The 27,988-nt window shown below is 43.0% G+C and overlaps 1 protein-coding gene and 1 long non-coding RNA gene across 2 annotated transcripts in view; one reads left to right on the top strand and one right to left on the bottom strand.

Moving 5' to 3' along the window:
- The window catches only part of SPI1 (Spi-1 proto-oncogene), a 28,639-nt gene extending 10,271 nt beyond the window's left edge, over positions 1–18,368 (top strand). The window contains exons 3-5 of the mRNA XM_048855269.2: positions 9,725–9,912; positions 16,326–16,482; positions 17,552–18,368. Coding sequence (XP_048711226.1) covers positions 9,725–9,912; positions 16,326–16,482; positions 17,552–17,868 — 662 coding nt within the window. The 3' untranslated portion in view covers positions 17,869–18,368. The remainder of the gene's footprint in view (positions 1–9,724; positions 9,913–16,325; positions 16,483–17,551) is intronic.
- LOC142072344 (uncharacterized) overlaps positions 1–27,776 on the bottom strand; it is an 89,115-nt gene extending 61,339 nt beyond the window's left edge. The window contains exon 1 of the long non-coding RNA XR_012668736.1: positions 27,542–27,776. This is a non-coding gene — a long non-coding RNA (uncharacterized LOC142072344). The remainder of the gene's footprint in view (positions 1–27,541) is intronic.
- Between the last annotated feature and the right edge of the window lie 212 nt (positions 27,777–27,988).

Raw genomic sequence — 27,988 nt, 5'->3', positions numbered from 1 at the left:
CAAATTCAGGTGTTTTACTTTATACACCCAAATTTGAACATGTTGACTTTAACTGCTCTGCCTCAGTTTTCACATCTGCAAAATGGGGATTCTACTCATCTCTCTAACAGAGTGGTTGTGACAGTTAAGTAGTTAATATTTTAAAAGTCCTAACACTCAACAGAATGCATGCACGTGTGTATGCGCCCACACCGCCCCTGCCATACATCCACTCCTGCCAACCTTGGCTCCAATTCCGCATATCGCTTAAGCACATCTTTAACTTGAAGAATGTGCTCAAGTCTAACTGAAAATCAACAAGATTTAAGTACGTATGTAAGTGCTTTGCTGAATCAGGGCCTTAAGGACAGGCCCCCAGTTTATATGGACATTTGCCCCTTGCTAAACTTTTCTAAATGTTAGCAACAATGCAAAATCTCCAACACACGCAGCTGGGTTTCAGTTCTCTTACTAGAGATGGTTAGGCGGGAACAATACCTCACAATCGCAACACACATTTCACATAAATTATTTTTTATTTGTATTATGGTAGTACCGGTAATTTGCCACACATTGTGAGGAGGGATATGAAGGAGCACAGGAAAGAGACTTTACAACCTATTTTAAAGGGTGTGTTCTATGTGGGCTTGGCTACACTTACATTTTATAGCGCTCTATAAAATTACCCCCCTGAATGCAGCAAGTCAGAGTGGTTTAAAGCGCTCGTGTAAACAGGCTCCGAGCACTGGGAGCCGTGCTCCCAGCGCTCTGAGCTAATCCCCTCGTGGAGGTGGATTACCAGGAGCACTGGGAGAGCTCTCTCCCAGTGCTCGCGCATGACCACACTCACACTTCAAAGCGCTGCTGCAGGAGCTCTCCTGCGACAGCCCTTTGAAGTTTCCAATGTTGTCATGCCCACATGTGAGGAGTGTTGTGGAGGAAAGTACAAAGATGGTTGTGGGATAAATGGACAAACAAGGAGTCAGGGCTGGTGGTATTGATGGAGTAAAAGGGGTGTAAACATGATAAAATACAAGAACAGATTAGTAGCGAGGGGCAGAGTTGTGAAGGGTTCATTAAGGTTAAGATGTATTCCAAAAATATATCACAAGGCTTTTTCAAAATCCTCAGGACAGCCCTGGTGTGATTATGGTGAGCAGCAAACCTCTAAAGTTGGGGCTATAGCAAAATAATTATTAATTATTTTTACTAATACTTTAGTAAGCCAGTAAATATTGTGTAGCACATTTTGTAAGACTGATGCAGTCTTAGGGTATGTCTACACTTGGAGCTGGGGGTGTGATGCCCAGCTCAAGGAGATATATACTAGTTCTCATTGAGCTAGCATGCTAAAAATAGAGCATAGCCACACCTACAGCATAGTCATAGCATACCACATATATCTAGAATCTTGGAAGGGCATGTATGAGGGATGGCTAGCCTATCCTATTGCTCACACCACTGTGGCTGCACTATTTTTAGTGCACTAGCTCAATGAGAGCTAGCATGGGTATGTCTCCTCAAGCTGGGTATCACCCTCCCCAGCTCAAAGTGCAGACATATCCTTTTTAATACGAGACTTCAGTGTAGGAGACTTCACTCTCCTGTAGCTCTGTCTCTGTGATTAATTTGTTGCTGAGCAGAGGGGAGACCACCAAGTTTGTGTGAGAGAATTAAACCGTTGTCAATGCTAATGATTTCATATTTTATTGCCATTTCATGTTATTCTGCGTTTTTCTTAAAGCGCCAGGTCCTGGAATAATTTGATTACATAAGAATCTCACCTTTCATTTTAAAAAAAGTTTATAGCCCTCATAGTTGCAGAGAAAAGCAAACATGAGTCCTAATAGTTCAAGACCCAGAAGACAATTAATAAAAACAAAACCATATATTAGGGCTGTCAATTAATCACAGTTAACTCACACGATTAACTAAAAAAATTAATTGCGATTAAAAAAATTAATCATGATTAATCGCAGATTTAATCACACTATTAAACAACAGAATACCAAATTAAATTTATTAAATATTTTGGATGTTTTTCTACATTTTCATATATATTGTATTCTGTGTTGTAATTGAAATCAAATTGTATATTATTTTTATTACAAATATTTGCACTGTAAAAATGATAAAAAAAAAGAAATATTATTTTTCAATTCACCTCATACAAGTAATATAGTACTCTCTCTTTGTTGTGAAAGTGCAATTTTCCAATGTAGATTTCTTTGTTTGTTACATAACTGCACTCAAAAACAAAACAAAGTAAAACTTCAGAGACCACAAGTCCACTCAGTCCTACTTCCTGTTCAGCCAATCGCTAAGACAAAAAAATGTGTTTGCATTTACAGGAGATAATGCTGCCCTCTTCTTATTTACAATGTCATTAGAAAGCGAGAACAGGCATTTTCATGGCACTTTTGTAGCCAGCATTGCAAGGTATTTATGTTCCAGATATGCAAACATTCATGTGCCCCTTCATGCTTCAGCCGCCATTCCAGAGGACATGCTTCTATGCTGATGACGCTTGTTAAAAGAATAATGTTTTAATTAAATTTGTTACTGAACTCCTTGCGGGGGGGACTGTATGTCCCCTGCTGTTTTACCTGCATTCTGCCATATATTTCATGTTATAGCAGTCTCGGATAATGACCCAGCACATGTTGTTCATTTTAAGGACACTTTCACTGCAGATTTGACAAAACGCAAAGAAGGTACCCGTGTGAGATTTCTAAAGATAGCTACAGCACTCAACCCAACGTTTAAGAAGCTGAAGTGCTGTCCAAAATCTGAGAGGGACGAGGTGTGGAGCATGCTTTCAGAAGTCTTAAAAGAGCAACACTCCGATGCGGAAACTACAGAACCCGAACCGCCAAAAAAGAAAATCAACCTTCTGCTGGTGGCATATAACTCAGATAATGAAAATGACCATTTGGCAGTCCGCACTGCTGTGTATGGTTATCGAGCAGAACCTGTCATCAACATGGATGTATGTCCACTGGAATGGTGGTTGAAGCATGAAGGGACATATGAATCTTTAGCACATCTGTCTCGTAAATATCTTGTGACGCTGGCTACAACAGTGCCATCAGAACACTTGTTTCAGGTAACATTGTAAACAAGAGGTGGGTAGCATTATCTCCTGCAAATGTAAACAAACTTGTTTGTCTGAGTGATTGGCTGACCAAGAAGTAGGACTGAGTGGAATTGTGGGCTCTAAAATTTTACGTTGTTTTATTTTTGGATTCCGTTTTTTTTGTCCATAATTCTACGTTTGTAAGTTCTACTTTCATGATAAAGAGATTGCATTACAGTATTTGTATTAGGTGAACTGAAAAATACTATTTTTTTTACAGTGCAAATACTTGTAATCAAAAATAAATATAAAGTGAGCACTGTGCACTTTGTATTCTGTGTTGTAATTGAAATCAATATATTTGAAAATGTAGAAAACATCCAAAAATATTTAAATAAATGGTATTCTATTATTGTTTAACAGTGTGATTAATCATGATTAATTTTTTTAATCATTTGACAGCCCTAATATATATATATATAACATAACACATCTGTTAATGAAGAGGGGTCACTGTGTTTTACCCCTATCAAAAAACAAATAAGCAAAAAAATAAAAGTAAAGGAAATGAGGGAATATATAAAAATAAAATCTCATGATTTGGGAGGGCTGACTTATGATTTTTGAATGCTTGGCATTACTGAAATGATCAGATTTGTTAATTAGTAAAGTGAGAAGTAATGAGATTATATATAATTATAGACAGGCAGCATTACTTGGGCAACATGGCATTTCTCTGAGAAGGGAATGATTCTGCAGAGAATCAGAAGTATATTTTGCAGAGTCTCCAGTATTTTCCCTCATTTCTTTATTTTTACTTTTTTGTTCATTTGTTTTTTGATAGGGGTAAAACACAGTGACCCCTCTTCATTAACAGATACTTTTCTATAGCCCACTTTCCATCCTCCTAGTTGTCTAGCTAGTATTCACCCAGCAAAGGCAAGAGAACATCAACTCCTCTGGGATGAAGGATGCTAGAGAGGTTCAGCTATGTTTTCTAATCCTGGACTAAAGCCATCATATCTGCTTTGGATATCAAAGCCTTTAGATTAGGGCTGTCAAGCGATTAAAAAAAATAATCGCGATTAATTGCGCTGTTAAACAAGAATAGAATACCATTTATTTAAAATATTTTTTGGATATTTATTACATTTTCAAATATATTAATTTGAATTACAACACAGAATACAAAGTGTACAGTGCTCACTTTATATTTATTTGTATTACAAATATTTGCACGGAAAAAAATGTATTTTTCAATTCACCTCATACAAGTACTGCACTGCACTCGCTTTATGATGAAAGTTGAACTTACAAATGTAGAATTATGTACAAAAAAAACGGCATTCAAAAATAAAACAATGTAAAACTTTAGAGCCTACACGTCCACTCAGCCCTACTTCTTGGTCAGCCAATCACTCAGACAAACAAGGTTGATCACAATTTGCAGGAAATAATACTACCTGCTTCTTGTTTCCAATGTCACCTGAAAGTGAGAAAAGGTGTTCGCATGGCACTGTGTAGCTGGCATTGCAAGGTATTTACGTTCCAGATGCGCTAAAGATTCATATGTCCCTCATGCTTCAACCACCATTCCAGAGGACGTGTCCATGCTGATAATGGGTTCTGCTTCATAAGGATCCAAAGCAGTGCAGACTGACGCATGTTCATTTTCATCATCTGAGTCAGATGTCACCAGCAGGAGGTTTATTTTCTTTTTTGGTGGTTCGGGTTCTGTAATTTCCTCATCAGAGTGTTGCTCTTTTAAGACTTCTAAAAGCATGCTCCACACCTCGTCCCTCTCAGATTTTGGACGGCACTTCAGATTCTTAAACCTTGGGTAGCTATTATTAGAAATCTCACATTGGTATTTTCTTTGCGTTTTGTCAAATCTGTTGTGAAAGAATTCTTAAAAAGAACATATGCTGGGTCATCATCCGAGACTGCTGTAACATGAAATATATGCAGAATGCAGTTAAAACAGAGCAGGAGACATACAGTTCTCCCTCCAAGGAGTAGTCACAAATTTAATTGAAGCATTATTTTTTTAATGAGCATCATCAGCATGGAAGCATGTCCTCTGGAATGGTGGCCGAAGCATGAAGGGGCATATGAATGTTTAGCATATCTGGCATGTAAATACCTTGCAACGCCGGCTACAAAAGTGCCCTGCGAACGCCTGTTTTCACTTTCAGGTGACAATGTAAATAAGAAGCAGGCATCAGTATCTCCCGTCAATGTAAACAAACTTGTTTGTCATAGCAATTGGCAGAATAAGAAGTAGGACTGAGTGGACTTATAGGCTCTCAAGTTTTACAATATTTTGTTTTTGAGTGCAGTTATGTAACCAAAAAAAATCTGCATTTGTAAGTTACATTTTCACGATAAAAAGATTGCATTACAATACTTGTATGAGGTGAATTGAAAAATAATATTACTTTTGTTTATCATTTTTACAGTGCATATATTTGTAATAAAAATAATAATATAAAGTGAGCACTGTGCACTTTGTATTCCGTGTTGTAATTTAAATCAATATCAAAAATGTAGCAAAACATCCAAAAATATTTAATAAATTTCAACTGGTATTCTATTGTTATAAGTGCGATTAATCGCGATTAATTTTTTTGAGTTAATCGCGTGAGCTAACTGTGATTAATTGACAGCCCTACTTTAGATCAATTATTGCATCCCAGTAGGCCAACATCCTCTATGTGTATAAAGACAATGAGTTCAGGGCTCATTACTGTCCTTCCTTTAACCTTTCACTACATACAAGACCAAAACAAACATGGTCTCCATGTCTCTACAAAAGAGAATTTTCTCACATCCTCTTTCACTTCACATGAGATTTTTCAGAATGACTCCAGAGCGCAAATACAGCTTGGCTTTTACTGACACTCTCCTTGAGCCACAAAGTACACACTTTCATTTCCGGAGTGTTTCTCTCCTTTCTTCTCCCCTCCCTCCACCTTTGCATCTTTCTGAATAGTAGGGAACAACTACACCTCATTACCAACTTCAAACTGACAAAGAACTTATAAGAAAAAAAAGGTCCAACTTAAACTGATAATAGTAATGTCTGCAGAAATGGATATTTATAATTCCCCATCTTCTGCTGCACAGTGCTGACACCTGATGTGCTGCATCATACCTATCCACACTTGAATGCTCTGATGGTAGGGATACTTGGAGACAGACATGGGGATTTATCTTTCAATATCACGAAAATATATTGGATTAAGAAAGTTTTTCTGAAGAGCAGAATTGATTGATAAATAATTCACGAAAGAGAAATAGGAACTGTCCTCCCTTCACAAGGGTTGTTGCATATATGGGAGCAGTATTATGCATATGTGGGTACAGTATTGTGTTACAGTAACTTATGACATGGTGTGGGTTTGTTACCTATCAGTTTGGTAACTCCCGAGATGATGCATAATTATCATCATCATCATGATGTCTGAATTGCAGCTACTTTCTTATAGTACTTCAGTAACATGTGTTATGTTGTTGGCATCCTTTCGTCTCTGAGGAGACAGTGGGAATTGCAGCCTATGATGTACATGGTTTGCAATGTTTCATGTGACTGAATAGTCCAATCCAAGATTTGCATGATCTTTGGCAGTTATTGCAAATGTATGTATCTTGGTTGAGAGCTGCTTGCTTCCTAAAGGCTCTTTTCTCTTCAAGCTGTAATACCCAACTCCAGTCATGGACTTTGATGCCCTGATGGAGATGATGGCACTACTTGTTACACAATTCAAATAAAAATGGAATTCACTGTTGAATAGGCCAGGTGACAGTGATTAGCAGGGGTCGGAATTAATAGCATTCTAAAAATTAATCTAGCTGTCAAGAAGAGCGTTAACAAAGAAGTTCTAGAGGTAGCAGAGGCTTTGACTCAAGTTCCAACAAATGAAGAGACATCCTGAAATACTGAAGAAACAATTGCTATAAAAAATAGCTATGGAAGGATTCAAGGAAGCCTGCTGGGAAGCATGCACAGTGTTCCTACTTAGGAATGAAGATTACAAAGGATGCTTATGTATTAAGCATAACTCGTTACCTCTTTGGTAGCCATGGTTACTGATGGTGGGAACTTCCACAGATGAGGACATGATACTGAGGACACCCAGAGTTTCATCCTGCGGTCAGTTACAGCATCCTCTCTAATCTTAGTTGCTATATTGGGTTGCAGAGAGGTGGTCTTTGAAAAAAGCCAGCCGAAGCCTATTGAGGGGTTTTTAAAGATTAACACTAGGCCCCTCCAGCAGATCCAGACCAGGCTGAGAAGCCAGCACAGAGCACTGTTATACTATGCTCTCATCAGTTTGTCACCCAAAAGGTGGGCTGCTGCCTGCTGGATCAGTAGGAACATCCAGGATCAATCCTAAATAGAATGTGTTGTCACAGTCTAGACTGGTGAAACTGGTGAATGGATCATTGTAGCTAAGGCTGCATGTGAAAACAAAAGGCTCAATCTGCTAGCTAGACGAATAAGCCTCTTATATGATATCCCAAATCCTCCTATTGGAACATTCCACCTTAGGTAACCTATGGACTCACACTCTCACACAGCCCGTCATACCCTGGACTGGATTCTGATATTAGATTTGAACATTAAAAAAGTGGCAAGAACCATCCTATATCCTACTCAGACCACTTCCTCTTCCAGGAATAAATAAAACACTCTCACAAAGCAAGGCAAGAAACAACCACCCTCATGTTTCCCCTCTGAAAATTGCCAAATTCCAGACCGTGCTAATAGAAAAACAAAGAGCACAAGGAGTAGAATTAGTGAGGCAATACAACTACTCCTTGACTACATTGACTAGACTCCCAAATATCCCCTTCCACACATATTGACATGGATGACCTGTTATAGAAAAAGTAGAAAGGAAGAAAACAAGTATGGGTGGCCAAAAATCATTTGATACAAACAGACCCAGACAAGTAATTTCTACAGACCTTTGCCACTGTTACAAAGGAGCCAAAGGGTATGTTTCCACTGCAATCACAGGGTGTGATTGCAGCTGAAGTAGACATACCTGAGCTAGCTTTAATCTAGCTAGCTTGGGTCCTGGAGCATGCTTGTCCCTTGAGTAATTACCCAGGGTTCCAAGTGGGCTTGTACAGCTTGTGCTGAAGCATGTGCTGCTGAGGCTTCACTGCCTCCATACCCAAGCTAGCTCAGGTACATCTACTTGAGCTGCAATTGCACTGTGATTGCAATGTAGTCATACCCCCCAAAAAACCCTACTTCTCCTCTGCCATATAGCAGCACATGTTGCTGTGAACACATCATCCTGGGGTTCTCATCTCTGCACCGGCTCCCCAGTGAATGCAGAATCCAATTCAAAGTTAGTGGTCTGATTTTGAAAGCTCTCCATGGGATTGACCCGAGCTACCAGAGAGAGCTAAGCTAAGTGACAATTAGAAGTATTTTGGAAGAGCACATGATAGCAGTCTGCAAATATGTGATGGGTGAGACAAATGATTAAAATGGTACAAGGGGCTAGAACAAGGAGTAACGGGGTATAGATAAAAAAGGGAAAATTCAGGGTGAATATCAGGAAGGGCTTTTTGACAATTAGACGTATTAGATGGTGGAATACTGTCAAGGGACATGGTGGAAACCCCATCAATTCAGACAGTTAGTGCTAGATTTTAAAATCTGAGTATACGCAAATTTGTGCTGTGAGTGAAATGGAGCTTGCGAAGTCTCCAGCTGTCCCTTGGCAGATTCTAAATTATGCATCACCAATACAAAATTCTGCACACTGAAAATTTGGGGCAGCATAAACTGAACAATAATCCAAAACTGAGATCTGTGTTGACTTTAAGGACAAGATAAATAATGCAAGAAATAGTGTACTGGTTTTCTTAATCTTTTTAATTTAAAAAAAACCCTTTTTGAATGTATCTGAATCTGTCACAGAAATTTCTAATGTGCCACAGAATTTAGTACTGCCATGCTACAGAAATGAGGAGGGCTTGCGTCAGAATTTAGGCCCACTGTACAACAAAGTAAACAGGACTTACCAATAGCTCCTCTTCCCCCATCTCATCTTGTAAGATTCTGTATATGCCTTTGTGTGTGTGGCATACTGAGGCATGGTTCCATGCAGAATCTAGCAGTATACCATGTTCTTTCTGCCACATAGAGATGTGATGAGGCCAAGTGGAAAATGGAAAAGATTATTTGTGGGGAGCAATCTGTAAATTTTTTCTCTCTCCTTCTCACCCCACAATGAGGAAGACTGTGATGACATTGAGAGACAAGAAAAATTATCGGAGCATACTAGCCCACAGGTGAAATTAAAAAAAAATGTACTTGGCCCTAAAAGAAGCACCTTTACCTTTTGTCCAGAGAGCAAAGGGTCAGCATTTACCATTTCTGCAACATATAATATATTCCCTTTGAAACCTATTAGGTTCCTGTCTGATGGTATCATACTACTGAAAGTTGCCATAGGATGATTGGCCCCCATCAAGGCTATCTTGGAGATGAGGAGGCCTTGTTAACAGGCAAGATAATTCATGTAGAGTGTTATTTAGGAGTCTGATCACTACACGCCAAGGGGAGGAATAGGAAGTGAAAGGTTTGATGAATGCTGCATGTTACTTACCTCTATATTAACAGAGAATTGTTCTTATTTCCTTTAGACCATTACTGGGAGTATCACCCACACCACATGCACAGTGAGTTTGAGAGCTTCGGGGACAACCAGTTTACAGAACTCCAGAGCGTACAGCCTCCCCAGCTGCAACAGCTCTATCGGCACATGGAGTTTGAGCAGATGCATGTCCTAGACTCGGGGATCCCAACCACACACATTGGCCTCAACCACCAGGTATGGTTGTCACTTTTTGCACAGAATATAGGATGACAATAAAGAGCATGGAACAAGAGGCATCAGAGACTGAGCAGTGTTTTGCCAAAGGTGTTAGTGAAATGCAGGGTACAAGTTATGGATCTTGACATAAAACTCGCCAAGGAAAGGGTTAAACAGAACGCCTGGCCTAGAGTTCCACAGAAGGGCTGGCTACAGCAACCACACAAAGACAGTCACTAAGGAAAAGTGTGGGTTAAGCACATTTGTCTGGATGACGGCTCACAGGGTGTCTCTTCACTGCTAAAGGAAGTGTGATTTTTTTTAGAGCTGTGTAGAGAAAGGGTGATTCTGTTTCACAGAGGATTTTGATATTTGGTTTCATTCCAATTTGGAACATCAACAAAAATAAAATATTCCAAAATTCTCCACAAATAAGAATGGAGCCCCAGCTCTGGGGCAGTCTACTTGGCAGGTTGCCCTGGAGCTGCAAACCCTAAGGTCCCTGACTCGAATGCAGTCTACCTGTCAGGTTGTTCTGAAAGCCACAGATCCTGGAAGCTCTGGCTCCAAGGCAGTTCTATAGATTCTGGACACAATGGTGTCTTAGCTAAGGTTTTGCAAATGGAATTGCAGTTTAGGGCTGACCATAAATTATGAAACACATGTTTTGGTGATTTTCAACACCCACCCATCCCTTGTAACACTTTAACAAACATGCAAAATTAAGGACCCACCCACTCCCTAATACATTACGTAATTCATGGAAGCCCTTTAGCTATTTTAGCCATTAATGTTCAGAGTAAATAGGACTCATGTATGTATACTGTTTTAATTAAACAGCCTAGGAGAAAATACCCTGTGTCTATGTGGCTAATTTTTCTTCCAACAGGAAACTCATCCACTGCAAAGCCTCAGAATCTACCACACAGCAAACACAACAACAGTATGTGAAATGTATAGACTATAGGGTGCAGATGAAAACAAACAGAATCAGGTACTGACAAAAAGACAGAGGGAAAAATGCCTGGGACACCACTCTGCGGGGAGCTTCAAGCTCTTCCGGTTCCAGCATTTAGACGAGCTGCTGAAATTCAGTGACTGACCATTATGTCCATCCTAAGGCTGAGAATGAGCATTGACCCCACCTTGGTTTCGTTATAAACATCACAGAAGGGCAGCAGAAAAGGAGATTTTGCCTTGTTCCACTCACCCATCCGCCTTGTCTGGCATTTTGGGACAGAGGAGATAGGGCTAATTCATCCATGCAAGCCAAAACAGGGAAAGAATGGGTTACAGAATAGACAAGTTAGATCTATTAAAGATGACAGGGCCTGATGAAAATCATCCTAGGGTACTTAGGGAACTATCTGAAGCAATTTCAGAACCCTTTGCAATTATCTTTGAGAACTCATAGAGGATGCACGAGGTCCAAGAAGACAGGAGAAGGGCAAACACAATACCTATCTTTAAAAAGGGAAACAAAGAAAACCCAGGGAATTATAGACCAGTTAGCCTAACTTCGATACCCAGAAAGATATTTGAAAAAATTAACAAACAATCAATACGTAAGCACTTAGAGCAGTGGTTATCAAACTGTGTGGGTTGGGACCCCAAAGTGGGTCGGGACCCCATATTAATGTGGTAGCCAGCGCTGGCTTAGATTTGCTGGGGCCCAGGGCCAAAGCCAAAGTCCGAGCCCCATCACCCGGGGCCAAAGTCGAAGCCAGTGGGGCTTCAGTCGTAGGGGGTGAGGCTCAGGTTACAAGCCCCCTGCCTGGGGCTGAAGCCCATGAGCTTTGGCTTTACTCCCTAGGGCAGCAGGGCTCAGGCAAGTTCAGGATTCAGTCCCCCCTCCTGGGGTCATGTAGTAATTTTTGATCTCAGAAGGGGGTCGCAGTGCAATGAAGTTTGAGAACCCCTGATTTAGAGGATAATAGGGTTATAAGGAATAGCCAGCATGGATGTTAAGAATGGATCATGCCAAATCAACCTAATTATCTTCTTTGACAGGGTTCCTGGCCTAGTGGATAGGAAGGAAGCAGTAGATGTGATGTATCTTAATTTTAGCAAGGCTTTTGACACAGTCCCACATGACATTCACATAAGCAAACTACGGGAATGTGGTCTAGGTGAAATTATTATAAAGTTGATGCACAACTGGTTGAAAAACTGAACTCAAAGAGTAGTTACTAATGGTTCGCTGTCACACTGGGAGGACATATCTAGTGGGGTCCTGCAGGGGTCAGTCTTAGGACCAGGGCAATATTCAATATTTTCATTAATGACTTGGATACTGGAGACATCAAGCTGGGAGGGGTTGCAAACACTTTGGAGGCAAGGATTAAGTTTCAAAATGACCTTGATAAATTAGAGAATTGGTATGAAATCAATAAGGTGAAATTCAGTAAAGACAAATGCAAAGTACTACACTTAGGAAGGAAAAAAAATCAAATGCACAAGATGGGCAATAATTGGCGAGGTGGTAGTACTGCTGAAAAGAGTCTGGTGATTACAGTGGATCACAAATTGAAGGTGATGCAGTTGTGAGAAAGGCTAATATAATTCTGGGGTGTAATAATAGGAGTGCCATATATAAGACAGGGGAGGTAACTGTCCTTTTCTACTCAGCACTGGTAAAGTCTCAGCTGGAGAACTGTGTCTACTTCTGGGAGCCACACTTTAGGAAAGATATGGACAAATTGGAGAGAGTCCAGAGGTGACCAACAAAAATGATAAAAGGTTTAGAAAACCTGACTTATGGGGGGAGGTTAAAAAAACAAACACTGGGCATATTTAGTCTTGAGAAAAACAGACTGAGTGGGGACCTGTCTTCAGATATGTTAAGGACTGTTATAAAGAGGATGGTGATCAACATGTTCACTGATGGTAGAACAAGAAGTAATGGGCTTAATCTGCAGCAAGGGAGATTTAGGTTACATATTCGGAAAAAACTTTCAAGTACAAGGGTAGTTAAGTTCTGAAATAGACTTCCCAAGGGAGGTTGTGGAATCCCCATCACTAGAGGTTTGTAAGAACTAGTTGGACAAACACCTTTCAGGGATGGTCTAGGTTTACTTGGTCCTGCTTCAGCACAAGGGGATGGACTTGACAACTTCTCAAGGTCCCTTCCAACATTACAATTCTATGTTCTCCTCAAAGAGTAATCTGGAGTGCAGCTGTAACCTACTGGTGAATGTGGTTTACAGCGCTCCCTTTGGGCAGAGGCTATGAGTGTTACAGCCCCCAGTTAGGGAGCTTTAGCTCAAGCTATAGCAGCTCATGAATTTAGTGCTGAGAGCTGTGGTTTAATCCCCCTAAGTGTTGGCACACATGGCGGTCATCATACAACTACTGTTACAAGGCATTTTCAAGGAAACAGAAGCAGGAGGCCAACTTTCATCCTCATGCTGAATGTGCTAGTCACTACACTCACTACAGTCATGTGAGATCAAAGCAGTAGTTTGTTATTGCGGGAGGGACATACAAGAATTTAGCTACCAAAAAAAATTGGAACAGTCCCATTATTTTGTGAGACCAAATCTGAGCTCCAGATTGTTCTTGGACAGGTCTTCTTGAGAAAGTTTTCTTAGCTTGCTGATAACAGCTCTCAGCAGACAACACTGTAAGGAAAAGGAAAGGCTACGTGGAAGAAGAAGGAAAGAAGAAGAGTGGACGGAGGAAAAACAAATAAAGAGCATCAATAATTAGGTAGCAGCAGAGTGTGGAAGTAGCCAGCAGTTTCTAAGACCTCCTCTCTCCATGATTGCATTAATCATCTGCCTCTGCAAGCACCCCCAACAGGAACAGTGACTCATTGTGTAATATTTTCAGGATATCGTACATATCACATATACTGAATTTCACACACCAGTGCAATATGTGTTACCAAAAGTATAGCAGATATGGAAAGTATATACAGTATGGGAGAAACTCATTCTGCCTCCTGAGGCACTATCCGCATCTTATCCCTTCCCCTTTCTTGAGGCATCATTCATCCTTCCTCTCCCACAGTACCATCCCATACTCTTTCCCCCCCACCTCCAGGGGCATTGTTTAGCTTTGTCCTCTTTCCCCCTTTTGGTACCACACTCACCAACCACCTTCCCCTTCTCCCTCCAGAGGTACCATTCCCCATTTCTCTCCTATCTGCTCATCTCCCACCCCCACCCCCACCTCTCCCTTCCTTCTCATCCCTGAGGCTGCAGTTTGTTCAACTGTAAAACACTAAAGGTGACTCTGTGGTGAGGTTTGGAGTTTCACTCTGGGGCATCTGACAGGAAACTTACACACACTCTTACCCAATCATGGCCCTTCCTGCCATGCTCGCCTCCAGCCAATCTGCCAACTCACTAACCGCCAGCCACTGCACCCTTCAACCAATCCACTTGCACACTCCTTATTGGGACATTTCAGGATGGTTTGAGACTCATCAGAAAAGTTCCAGTCATTCAGTGTCTGACCCCAGACTGGGCACTGTGAGTCATGAACAGACCATGCACTCCCCACCACATCACCTAACCCTGCGCTGAGGGAGTCATACGCAGAACCCCTTTCTCCCACACCGTGCTGGAGGGAAGGGAGGGTGGTTCAAGAGACCCTCAGTCTTCTGGGTTATCAGTTTAACACATTTCACCAGCATTGTATTGCATGTGGTGTTTTGTGGGGAGTGGAAGAAGTGACCTGCTTACTCCCCTACCTCCTGCACTATTTGGACCCACACGGCAATGTCCCTCCATTGGTGGCAGAGGAGAGATTTCCTTATTGTTAACCTCTTGCATGGTCTGTGTACCTTGCCTGCCTGACTTCCATGTGATTCACAGGAGGATGTAATATACCTTATGGTCTCACTATTACAAAAACGTGAGGAGACAGTGCCCATATTTTCTCCTGCACAGAGATCTGTTTGGCACAAGGGGTGGGGATAGCAATCAAAGAGCAGCTCTCGCATTCCCAAGATCCATCTGCTCCAACCCTGATGTAAAGGGCTGCACTAGCTCATGCCAAGGGATCACATGTCGGTTAAGTATTGGCAGAGCAGAAGTACACTCCACCCTGTCATTGACATACCCCCAACACCAGGCATTTAGCATAGGAACTAGCTACACCAGGTGTCAGAGTAGCAGCCGTGTTAGTCTGTATTCGCAAAAAGAAAAGGAGTACTTGTGGCACCTTGCTGATGCATCCGATGAAGTGAGCTGTAGCTCACGAAAGCTTATGCTCAAATAAATTGGTTAGTCTCTAAGGTGCCACAAGTACTCCTTTTCTTCTTTCTACACCAGGTGAGAGGTCTACATTGGGGAATTCTCAGATGGCCAGTTAGGGTCTGATTCCAGTCATTTAACATCACCTAAGTGGTGCAAAATCTGACCCAGTATGGTACATCCCTCACCTTAGTGCTGACCATTCTCCCTCCTCAAAGCAGGTGAGGAACAGAGAGAGCTGCCTCCAGGCCAGGAGGGATATGCTCCTGCTATGTTAGAACCTTCTCACAGTGCCCAATCTCTTCAGCAACAAGAAAGGTAAAAGAGTAACGGATATATACCAGATAGACAAGAGGAAGATACAGTAAACAGCAGCCAGTTTTAAAATGGCTACTTTGTGGCTACAAGTATTTAGACTTGCCAAATTTAAATGGGCTGCCCTAGAAAGTCTTACTAAGAAAAAGATCCGAAAGAGGGTGGCCCTGGACTGGGGAAAGTTAACAAGGACCAGGAAGTCACCAAGAAATGTGCTGCTTCTGTATTTACCCATATCACAAGCATCATGTTCCCCCCTTCCCCCCCGCCCATTTAAAGGTGATTGTTGTGAATCCTTCCCAGAAGCTCTATCTGGAGAAAGCTCATCCCAGCAACTCCCACCCACAGGAATAATCTATCACCCAAAGACACCTGTTAAATGGATATACTGTCTCCACATTAGAAAAGTGGTGGAGTCTCATCCTGTCAGAAAAATAGATACTTTGCATGACTATTGCCACATCCCTCTAAGAATTTCCTTTACAAGCAATACATCCACCACCACACCCATAGCAGGCAGGAAGATACCACAGTGATGGGCATGTAGACCTGATTAGAGAGAATTATCTCTCTTGTACAGGTGAAGAAACCAAGGCACAAAGAGGTGCCATGATTGTGCAGGGCCTAAACTAGAACTCACTTCTGTCTTCCACTGCTTCATCCTCCCTCTCTTAAATGGGCCACGACTGCTAAGGACAGTTTTTGTTCAACTCGATTGGTCCTCTGAATAGGTTTAAACCATACAATATTTAAGTGACAACAATTAAATCTCTACTTATGATCTTAAATAATCTCATGCACCTGTCACTCTCTCCCTCCCTTTCTGTTAATCTCCCCTCACACCTACCCTTTTCATTTTTTGCCCCTTGCTCTGTCACTTTCTCCTCCTCCCGCCATTCTTCCCCTCTTCTACAGGTCTCCTATTTGCCTCGGATGTGCGTACAGTACTCCTCTCCACATCAGCCCAGCTCTGATGAGGAGGATATGGAGAGGCAGAGCCCTCCTTTGGAGGTATCAGATGGGGAGACTGATGGTGTGGACCCACGTCCTGGAATTATACATGGAGAGCCAGGTCAGTAAACCCAGAGAGGCTGCATTGAGCCACAAGAGTGCAGACTGTTGGTATGATGTTGACGGATGGTACTGAAGAATTAACTATGTTTGCCCCTTCACCCAACCTCTAGAAGCTTCAGTTTCCTCTGGCTCCTCACCCACTTTCTTATCTTCTGAAACCTTTGTGGCTCCATCCCCATCTCTCTCTCTCTCTGATCTTACCTCTCCTTGTATACCCTTCTTTTCTGCTCTGCTGATTCTGGCCTCATTTCAGTCACCCCTTGGTCCTTTCCTCTGCCAGAAGTTGATCTGCTGCCTCTGCTTTCTGGAACAGTTGACCTGCCTCCACCCCTCTGACTCCCCATCCCTTTCTAAAAAGCACTCAGAACCCATCCCTTATATGCAGTCTATAAATAGAGTGTGTTGGCTAGTTACCCACACTTGATTCATATCGCCAACCCTTCACATCTCTCACAGGGCCTGATCCTAACCCCACTGAAATTAATGGGAGTCTTTCCACTGACTTTAGTGAACTTTGGATCAGGGCCCTAGGCCCCTGCCCCTACCTATTCTAACTTTTTATTGTTGTAATAAATACCTAACATTAATATAGAGCTTTGTATGTTGAAAGTAATGCACTGGTTTTAATCCGCAAAACACCTCTGGAAAGTAGATATTATCCCCATTTTATAGATGGGAAGACTGAGGCAGTGAGCTTAAGGGTCTGATTTTCAGAAGTGCTGAGCGCTTACAACTTCACTTGAAGTTGATAGGAACTGTAGATGCTCAACTCCTCTGAAAAAAACCAGATAACTCACTTGAGTTGCCCAAAACCACAAAACAAACCGGTGTCAGGGCTGGGGCTAGATCTCAGGAGTTACTAGCTCTTATACCTGTGCTCAGTGCACCAGGCCACACTACATCCTTGCATCATCTATCTCTATAACTGCTGTACATTGAAGAATTTCTGTGAATAGCCTGTTAGCAAAAACAACAATATGAACTGTGCAAGTTTCCTCATTCCATGCTACACACTTGAAACCATGAAGCTGTCTCACTACTGCCTTCTCTCTCTGACCCTCACACAGGCAGCAAGAAGAAAATCCGTCTGTATCAGTTCCTTCTGGACCTTCTTCGAAGTGGAGAGATGAAGGACAGCATCTGGTGGGTAGACAAGGAAAAAGGCACTTTTCAGTTCTCCTCCAAACACAAAGAGGCACTGGCACACCGCTGGGGGATCCAGAAGGGCAACCGCAAGAAAATGACCTACCAGAAGATGGCACGGGCACTGAGAAACTACGGCAAGACGGGGGAAGTCAAGAAGGTCAAGAAGAAGCTGACCTACCAGTTTAGTGGAGAGGTAATGGGAAGGGGAAGCACTGATAGGAAGCATTATCCTCACTGAGCACAGGCCTTGGGACCCTGAGCAAGCCAAAAAATGAAGACCTCCTGGCTGGATATTGGCAGAGGAGACGGACGCATCTTTCTCTTTGCTTCATGTGCCCACTTCTCTACCTTGTCAGGGCTTTTAACGTCCGATATTTCTGGTACGAATTCCCTTCTTCAGCACTTGAGAATCCTACAGATAAGAGAATTCTGCTTCCATCCAACAAGCTGGACAGAGTTGGGAAATTTTAAAAGTGTATAAATATATTATTGTCAGAAAATATTTGTTTGATTGTGTTGTAATTAATGGATATAGCTGATGAAGTTTTGCCCTTCAAAGGCAGTGCTGTGTCATCTTCAGTGACACTGCATTAGCTTACAGCTTTTAAACTAGCATTAATACAGGCTCTGCCGCAGCTCTCAACAGCTAGAGAGAAGTTTGCAGATCTTGGAAAGATACCTGTTCTGTTTAATAACAGTAATAACATGTATATATTTAATAAAATTTGATATAATGAAGTCTTGGTGTTTGCAATGACAGATGGCTGCTTCACAAACTAGTTTCACTTGCATTTACACAGTATCAACTCAAGTATGGTAACTGGGTATAGAGCAGAACAGGTTCATGTCTCCATGGTCTTCTTGTTTCCCTGGAAATGTTGGAAGCATTCTCAGACTATGAAACAAAAGTGAGTGGGGATCACAGTATAGGAGGTTGTAAAATCCTAAAAGTCACTAGGAATCTGAAAAATGCACACACTAAAGTCTCAAATCACCACTGCCATGCATCCTGTATCATCATTTACACCTGTGCATATTAAATGCAAAGAGGGTACAACACACTACCAATTCCGAATTTTCCACTCACTTATACTGATGGTTGCAATTTACAGCCACACATTGCTTTGAACGTAATTGGCTTACATTAACCCATGTTGGGGTATGTCTACACCCCATGGTTTATCTGTACATGAAATATTACAGCAGCACAGCTGCAGCACTTCAGTGTAGACACTATCTACACTAATGGGAGCGGTTCTCCTGTTGGCATAGGTAATCCACCTCCCTGAGAGGCAGTAGCGGGGTTAGGTCGGCAGAGCTATGTCTTTCAGGGGCATGGATTTTTCACACCCCTGATAGATGTAGCTCTACCAAAGTTAAGTTTTCAGTGTAGACCAGCCCTTATTCCTCTTTCACTCATCCTCTTTCTTTTGCTCCTTCCTAGGCTATGTCTACACTACCACTTATGTCAGCAAAATGTGTGTCTCTCAGGGGTGTGAATATTCCACCACCCCTGAGCGACATAAGTTACGCCGGCATAAGAACTAACATTCACAGCTCTCCCACAGACATAGTTCATCCACCCCAACGAGTGGTGGTAGCTATGTCGACAGGAGAGCTCTCTCCTGTCTGCACAGAATGCCTACATGAGAGATCTTACAGCGGTGCAACTGCATCAGGATAGCTGTGCCGCTGTAAGTTCTCTAGTGTAGACATAGCCCTGTTTGTTACATCCACTGTTGCATTTTGTCTTAATTTAGATTGTCAGCTCTTTTGCATAGTGACTGTCCTTTTACTGTGTCTTTTACAGTGCTTAGCACAATCAGTTACAATCAGATCTTAACTGTGGCCTTTAGGCACAATTGTAAAGCAAATAATAAACTAATAACTCTGTACTGATATAAGTTACTTCACAGTGCAAAGTATTAACCAGCTTTACTGGATTCCATAAAAACAAAAACAAACAAACAAAACCAGCCAATTTTAGGAGAATGTTAAGACTTCATGGCTCTAGTTAAGCTCTCAAAAATTAGGAAATGTCACGGTTAAGATACCATGTGAACTTTTATTCCTTCGCCCCTCCCTCTCCCCCGCCCGTGTACATGTATTACAATAGTCTAGTTACGTGATCTCAGCCTACCAAATAATTTTTCTGCAGCCTGAAATATGAGGTATCTTGACAAATAGTCCATGAGTATTGTTCAAGATGCATAGTATATATTCACAGCTTATAATATGCACCTTGCATGATTGTAGGAAAAACTGTACAGTTGGAAGGTGTAACAAAGGTCTCTAAAACAGCTGGAAGAGAGATTACATACCATAATTCAGGAGAGCAGACCAGACTGAAAGCTGGAATTAAAGAGCCTGGTTCTTATTTAAGCATATTCAATAGTGACATAGGCTGTCAAACATGGTGATGAGGAAGACATGGGCAAATAAGAAACTTTAGTTTCTTAGAGCTTGATCCTGAGAGGTGCTGAGCACCCTCATGTCCCATTGAAGCCTGTGGGAGACGAGAGTGCTCAGCACCTGCAGGATTGAGTCTTTAAAGTTATATTCCACATTAGTCAATTTTGTCTGTAGTAACAGTCCCATTGGGGAAGTGAAGAGACTGATGTCATCACTGTGCAGTGGTAATTCCCTGGAACCAGACAGGAAGAAGCAGCTGCTTTAACAAAATGCACAAAGTGGTTTTTTCCAAGTATGTAACTTTTTCCAGTGTCTTGATTCAGGAACATGACAAATATATTTATTGATGCTAGAAATCTGAGAATTACAGCTAGCCAAGAGTTTCAGAACTTTATTGACAGCAGCAGTTGCTAACAGGGGGATTGTTTTTTCTTTTAATTTTCTAAAAAATCTTGAAGCCTGTCTTTAAATCAGTGCTCTTCAGAAATCTATTTGCTGTTAGTTGAGCATTTATATGCTCAGATGGTGTCATGTTATAGCAGAGATTGTAAAACTGTCCTAAGGGAAGCATTTTATAATTTTAGAAGCAACTTAGTGATCTGCTTTCTATATCGCACAACACTATCACCATTAAACTTAATTTGCCTCATTGTGGTAGGCTATATGGGCTGGTACCTCTATTGGTCCAGAGAAAGTTCTCAATGGGAGGCCGGAACAACTCCTACCAATGACTGTCTTCAGGATTTCTTCAGTGCTGATTTTGAAGTTGAGAGCTTCTTCCCTGGTCATGTCTTTTCTCTTTGGCACTGAGGGTGACTCAGCTCCAGGAACTGTCTAGGAGCATGACATTTGTCCCTCTCTTACCTGAGTTAAGAGGAAAGAAGAGAATTCCTCATGAAGATGTGAGTTATGTCCTCATCCCAAACACAGCTGGCAGAGCACAACTGTCCTAGAATAGCCTCACAGTCGCTGATATCAGAGCTTGGTAGACAAATATCATTTCCTCCTACAGGGAAACTATGATGATTCAAACAGAGCAAATCTGTGATAGACAATATGTGAGAATGGCTGGAAGATCTTAAATCAGGTATTTCAAGCTCACCAGGGAGTTCTCTCAGATATCAGAGTTCCCATTTGCTTTTCTGTTTCTCCAGGAAGTAGCAGAAAGAGAAAATAACAAACACTGAAATTCAACAAAATTCAAATTTAAAATGAAAAAACTCTGATGAGCAATTTGAGATCTGACAGCCAAAACTCTGAAGGAGGGGAGGCCTGAGCGCTTCCTTAAAAATATGACTTTCGAGCAGTTGCTTTGATCTCTAATATAAAGCTTCAATGCCTACCGTAGTTTTAGGTCCATGAAATATGGAGCTAGACTCTGCGTGGGGATCTCTGGAAACAATTTCATGGGGAACAAGAAATATTTATTGTTAAAACATTTTTTGCAAAGAATTCTGAATGTAATTTTAGCAAGTAGTTTAAAATAATGGTGTTAAGCTCCAAAGCCAAGATCTTTTTCTCTTCCTCAAATTAATGTTTTGAAATATTTTTAGAAACAATATTAAATCCCCATCTGTGTCGGGTTAGATTTGTCATCTGTAGCATAGGGGTTTGAATAGTCAGGTGCCCCAGCTGCCAAGGGAACCAAAAGACGTTTTTTCTCTGTAATAGTATCTGTTACATCTCATCCAGCTGAACTGTTCTAGATAGCTGTCTGTCTGATGAAGCTGAATTGCCTCCATCCCATCACACACTCAAACAGGAGCTGTTCTGCTATTTTAGAGAGAAAGTTTGAGCAAATATGTGACAGCTTCACTAGCTTCAAGGAGACTAAGATGAAGTAGAAAACAGTGACCTTCCCATCTTCTTTGGCTGAGTTTGGCTCAGTTACATGGGTGCTGAAGGAATTTAGTCTGGACAATAATCAGCAAAGTGAAACCATGATTAGTAAAACCTTGTAGGAATATCTGACAGCCACGGCTGATGGAAGTCATCAATGACTCCCTCAAGCAGAGTAGTCATTCAGTCTGCAGATATGCATATTCTAATCTGGTCTGTGTTCAAGAAACCCATTCTTCACTTTATCTGTCTTAATTACTGTCCAGTTCCTAATCAATCCTTTGAGAAATATTATTCAAAGAAAGTATTAGCGAGCTGACTCTAGCAATATCTATCGTCTTACAATGTTTTGACCCTTTCTGATGAAGCATCAGGCTAGGGAAAGGTGGAGAAACTGTGATGGTTGCATGAGGGACATTCCACTTATAGCCATAGATAGAGGTAGAGCATTTATGCTAGTACTGTGCAACCTGTGAGCCACCTTTTGACACCAACAGTCATGAGATGCTGCAGTTCTACCTCAGACTCAGCATAAGCAGGACTATGGGGGGACAGGAGAGTGAAGATGTGGAGTGGAGGAAATGAAGCAGGGAGGAGGTGAGAGAGAATGCAAGAAAAGGGTGTGTTATGGAGGCCAGCGCTATGCAAAGGATTAGGGGGTGGGGGGTTGTGGTGAAGAGGAATGAAGTCTCTGAGATTTAAGGATTCCATCTAAGCTCCTGTCTCAGCTCCCTGGGCAGCACTGCAGTAGGACTGAAACTGTGGTCTGAGAAGTCTTTCAAGCACTGATGTCTTGGTGCACAGGGACTGGACTCCCCACTCATACCAGAGTTTTGTCGGCAAAAGGCAGCTTGTGGTGGCAAAACAGTGGAGGTGTATATACTGCAATGCCACTTTTGGCGACAAAACTTCAGTTTTGGCCACAAAATGAAACCACCTTGACGAGAGACATAGGGCTTTTGCGCAAAAGGTTTGTGGACAAAGTGCCAGTGTAGATGCTACCATTCATTATGTCGACATAACTGGCCTCCCCCAGTATCCGACAATGCCTGCTGTGGCCACTCTGCTCACTGGTTTGAACTTGGCAGCCCTGCAGGCATGCACCCCTCTCCTTTCAAAGCTCCGGGAAGCTTTGACATTTCTCAATCTGGAGAGCTCACAGAGCTGCTGAGGAGGTTCTGGGAGAACTCAGGGAATCACAGAATCATAGGCAGACAGGCAGACTGGGCTGCTGCTGCTGAGGGGGCGACTGCTGTGCTGTGCAGAGCCAGGGACTGATGGAGTAGCAGTGTCCCCTTCCCCAGGATTGGTTGTTCAGGCTGCTGTCTGAACTTAAAGAGACAGCATGCCAACACACTCTCCCCCAACACACACACTTCCTTTCTCACATATACACTCCCCTCCCCCACAATCTTTCACACACTTCCCCAACACGCACTCTGTTCCTGTCACTCCCTACAACACGCACACACTCTCCCCCTCTTCTCCCACACATATATGTCAGTTGAAAAGCAGCTGACAATCTAGTAGGATGCCTAGGGAAAGATGGGATTGAGAAGCCTGCATCATGTGAGGCTGTACCTGCCCCATGAGTCATTACAAACCCTTCCCAAAGCACCCTATGGCCAGTTGCACAGTGGCATAGCTACCCACAGTGCACTGCTTTTTGTGTTGATACGAGAGCTGCTAGTATCCCTGGATGCCCTTTGCCGACACAAGGAGCATTGTGTGGACATGCAAAAGTGGTTTAATTAAAGCACTTTAATTACAGTGGCATAACTTTTGTCAACAAAACTCTGCAGCGTAGATAAGACCTTAATGCTGTTAGGGTGCCTTAACTTTACATTTCTATACCTTAGCATATTGGGGTTTCTTTTAAGTTTAACATTAACTCGATTTCCTGAGTTTGTAAGGCTTGTTTCCAGAATAATTACAGTACCTCTAAATTACTGATTATGAATTCTAAACCTTAACTGCTGTTTTGTTTTTTTAATCTGGGATTATAACCATGGGCGGCGGGTATCGTAGGCTGGGGGAGGCTGTGCCTCTGCAAACAGCCTGGCGTGCCCCACCCCCAGTCCCCCTCCTGCAGTTCCCGGCGCTCTGCCCTGGCCCAGGCTGGCTGGGATTGGGGCTGGCTGGTCTGCCTTCCGCAGGGACTCAAGGCGGCTGGGGCTGCACTGACTACCTGGCACTCGGATCACACTGCCCAGCCTCCCAGGCTCTGGGCTGGGGGCACTGCGGCGACGTTGCCTGGCCATCCAGGGAACCAGGGCTGGGAGCACTGAGGCTGCATCACCTGGCTGCCTGGCGTTGGGGCCAGGGGCAGTGGTGGGGGTGCTGAGGGCTGCGGAGGAGGAGGGAGGCAGAAGGAGCAGGGGACAGCGCCTCAGGCACAAGGGGAGGAGCCAGGGGCTAGCCTCCCCCAAACAGCCAGGTCACTGGCCACTCATGATTATAACAGAGAAAGTTAAACCAACTTTCTGTTTAAAGCCTGGCAGTTTTAAGTGCTCTAAAATCTGAATGGTTAACCAGATTGCCTGAAATTTGGTGTGCCTCATGGGGACATAGGGTATGGTCAGTGGCCCAAATCTGAGGCCATTTGACCAAGCATAGGCGCTGACTTTCTAATTTGCCAGGGGGTGCTTGACCCCCGCTCCACCCTAGGCCCTGTCGTCACCCCACCTCTTCCAACCCCTGCTCCACCCCCATCCTGCCTCTTCCCGCTCCCTCCTCCCCTGTGCCCCCTGCTCATTGCTGAACAGCTAATTGTGGCGGTCAGGAGGCGCTGCAGGGGGAGGTGGTGCAGCTGATTGGCGGGGCCGCCAGTGGGTGCTGAGCACCCACTATTGTTTTCCCCGTGGATGCTCCAGCCCCGGAGCACCCACAGAGGCGGTGCCTACATGACCAAGGGATTCTAGAGATACAGCCCCTGCTGGAGGTTGGGGGGTAACCCTTTTCTTAAAGTTGAAACATTCTGGCAATGTTCCCCCCCACACAGATATTGCTCTTCACACCAGGGTCTCAAATGCACCAGGGTTACCCCAACAGAGGGCATGGCCCCCACCAACCCTTTTGGGGGAAATATAATTAAAATATTTGTGACAGGTTTGGCCACAGAGACCCCCTTTGGATTGTCATCTGATATACTGAAATTACCTCTGAGCCCGTTTTCCACTGCCAGCTTGGGACTCCAGAACCCTGTCTTGTTGAGCTAGACATGCTAGTCTGCTGCAACACAGATCTAGGTCCGGTCCACACCCACAAAGCTGCAGACTTTAACCAAAAACTGCTCAGCAAGTCACCTATCTCCAGCACCCAGACACCCAGTTCCCAATGGGATCCAAACCCCAAATAAATCCATTTTAATCTGTATAAAGCTTATACAGGGTAAACTCATAAATTGTCTGCCCTCTATAACACTGATAGAGAGATATGCACAGCTGTTTGCTCCTGCAGGTATTAATCACTTACTTTGGGTTTACTAATAAACAAAAGTGATTTTATTGAGTACAAAAAGTAGAATTTAAGTGGTTTCAAGTAATAACAGACAGAACAAAGTAAGTTACAAAGCAAAATAAAACAAAACATGCAAGTCTAAGCATAATACATTAAGAAACTGAATACAGGTAAATCTCACCCTAAGAGATGTTCCAATAAACTTCTTTCACAAACTAGGCTCCTTCCTAGTCTGGGCCCAATCCTTTTCCGTGGTTTAGTTCTTGTTAGTTCCAGCTCACGTGGTAACTAGGGGATTTCTCATGACTGCAGCCCCCTTTCTTCTGTTCCACCCCCTTTTATAGCTTTGGCACAAGGCGGGAATCTTTTGTCTCTCTCGGTCCCCACCCCTTCTTCTAAATGAAAAAGCAACAGGTTTAAGATGGATTCCAGTACCAGGTGATATGGTCACATGTCCTGGGAGACCCCAAGCCTCCATTCTTTCCACCTGACTCACCCAAACACAGGAAAGCTGGCAAGTAAACAGAGCCATTTACAACCAATTGTTCTAGTTAATGGGAGCAATCAAGATCCGAAGCCTCCATTAATGGCCCACACTTTGCATAATTACAATAGGACCTCAGAGTTATACTTCATATTTCTAGATTTAGCTACAAGAATGATACATACATACAAATAGGATGAACACACTCAGTAGATTATAAGCTTTGTAATGATACCTTATAAGAGACCTTTTGCATGAAGCATATTCCAGTTACATTATATTCACACTCATTAGCATATTTCTATAAAACATATGGAGTGCAACATCACAATATTATTTGAAAAAGTTTACTTTTCCAGTTAGCCTAAGTATAGACAAGTCCTTCGTGAGCCTATGTCTACGCTACAGAGTTTTGTTGACAACAGTTATGCCGTTTTAATTAATTAAACTGTTGTTGCATGTCCACACTATGCTCCTTGTGTTGGTGGAGCGCATCCACACTAGCAGCTCTTGCATGAACACAGAGAGCAGTGCACTGTGGGTAGCTATCCCATTGTGCAGCTGGCCACAGGGTGCTTTGGGAAGGGTTTGCAATGCCTCCTGGGGCAGGTACAGCCTTGCATGATGCAGGTTTCTCAATCCCGTCGTTCCCTGGGCATCCCACTAGATTGTCAGCTGCTGTTCAACTGAAGTGTGTGTGGAGTGCGGGAGGAGACTGTGTGACAGGGAATGTGGGTGTGAGGGGAGACAGAGAGAGTGTGTGTTGGGGGAATGTGTGAGGGACTGTGTGTGAGAGAGAGACAGAGAGTGTGTGCTGTCGGAGTGTGTGTTGGGGGAGAGTGAGTGTATTGGCATGCTTTCTCTAAATTCAGACAGCCTCTGGAAGCAAGCAGTTCTGAGGCAGAGGGAGGGGGACACCGCCCCACATCAGCACCCACCGCACCCACCTCCCTCCCTGCTCTGCACAGCACAGCACAGCAGTCTCTCTCACACAGACACACACCCACCCCTGCCTGCCTGCCTCTGTGTTCATAGTTCAGGAGACAGCAACATTCCCCATTAATGATTTGCTCTTTGCTGCCTGAGGTCACCTGTCACAACTCCTTGGAGCTTTGAAAGGAGAGGGGCGCATGCTTGCAGGGCAGCTGAGTTCAAAACAGTGAGCAGGCCAGTCATAGCGGGCATTGTGGCATACTGCAGGAGGTCAGTTCTGCCGATATAATGAACGGCAGCATCTACACTGACGCTTCATCGCTTTAACTTTACCGCAAAAAGCCCTATGTCTCTTGTCAGAGTGGTTTTATTTTGAGGCCAGAACAGAAGAGTTTTGTCGCCTAAAGTGGCATTGCAGTGTGTACACCTCCACTGTTTTGACACCACAAGCTGCATTTTGCTGACAAAACTCTGCAGTGTAGACAAAGCCTTACAGCGCTGCAACGTCACAGCTGCACAGCCTCACTGCTTAGTGAAGATACTGCTCTATGCCAACAGGAGAGCTTCTCCCACCCGTGTAGTACCCCACCTCCTTGAGATGCAGTAGCAGTGTCGATGGGAGAAGTCCTCCCATCAACATAGTGCTGTCTACACCAGGAGTTAAGTCAGTATAACTGTATTATTCAGGAGTTGGATTTTCCACTAATTGTAGTATAGACATCCCCTGAGAGTTCAAATCTAACCCAGGGCAGAAATCTGAAGTAAACAAAGTCTTATCACGCACCTGGCTTGTCACCTTAGCAGTTATTGGAGCACTTGATGCCAAGGCTTGACGAATTTCTCTCTCTCAAATCTTGATGGCATGGATGCTAGATTCGTTGCGGCAATATTTACGCGCCATGTTGGAGACCGACGTACCATCTCTCAATAAGTCCAGCACAGCCAGTTTTTCCTCCAGCGTTGGAACAGATCGCTGTTTCTTTGGCTAAGCACCAGATGAAGTAGTTGGCTTGCGTTTAGGGGCCATGTTGTATGAAAAATAAGTATCTTTAAACACTAGAATCACACTCAGTGCGGTGAGATACTCACACTATGAGAGGCATGCAGGAACTGAGACCGCCTGAGGGAACAGCAGATTAACATCTCCCATCTCACGCTCACTCTGGGGCATACGCTCATTGAGTGGAATGGTGGGCAGAATCGCCCACACTATTTACAGGTATCTTGTTAT

This window comes from Caretta caretta, chromosome 6 (genome assembly GCF_965140235.1).
Source record: "Caretta caretta isolate rCarCar2 chromosome 6, rCarCar1.hap1, whole genome shotgun sequence".
Classification (NCBI taxonomy): domain Eukaryota; kingdom Metazoa; phylum Chordata; order Testudines; family Cheloniidae; genus Caretta; species Caretta caretta.
This window is presented reverse-complemented; position numbering and strand designations above follow the sequence as displayed.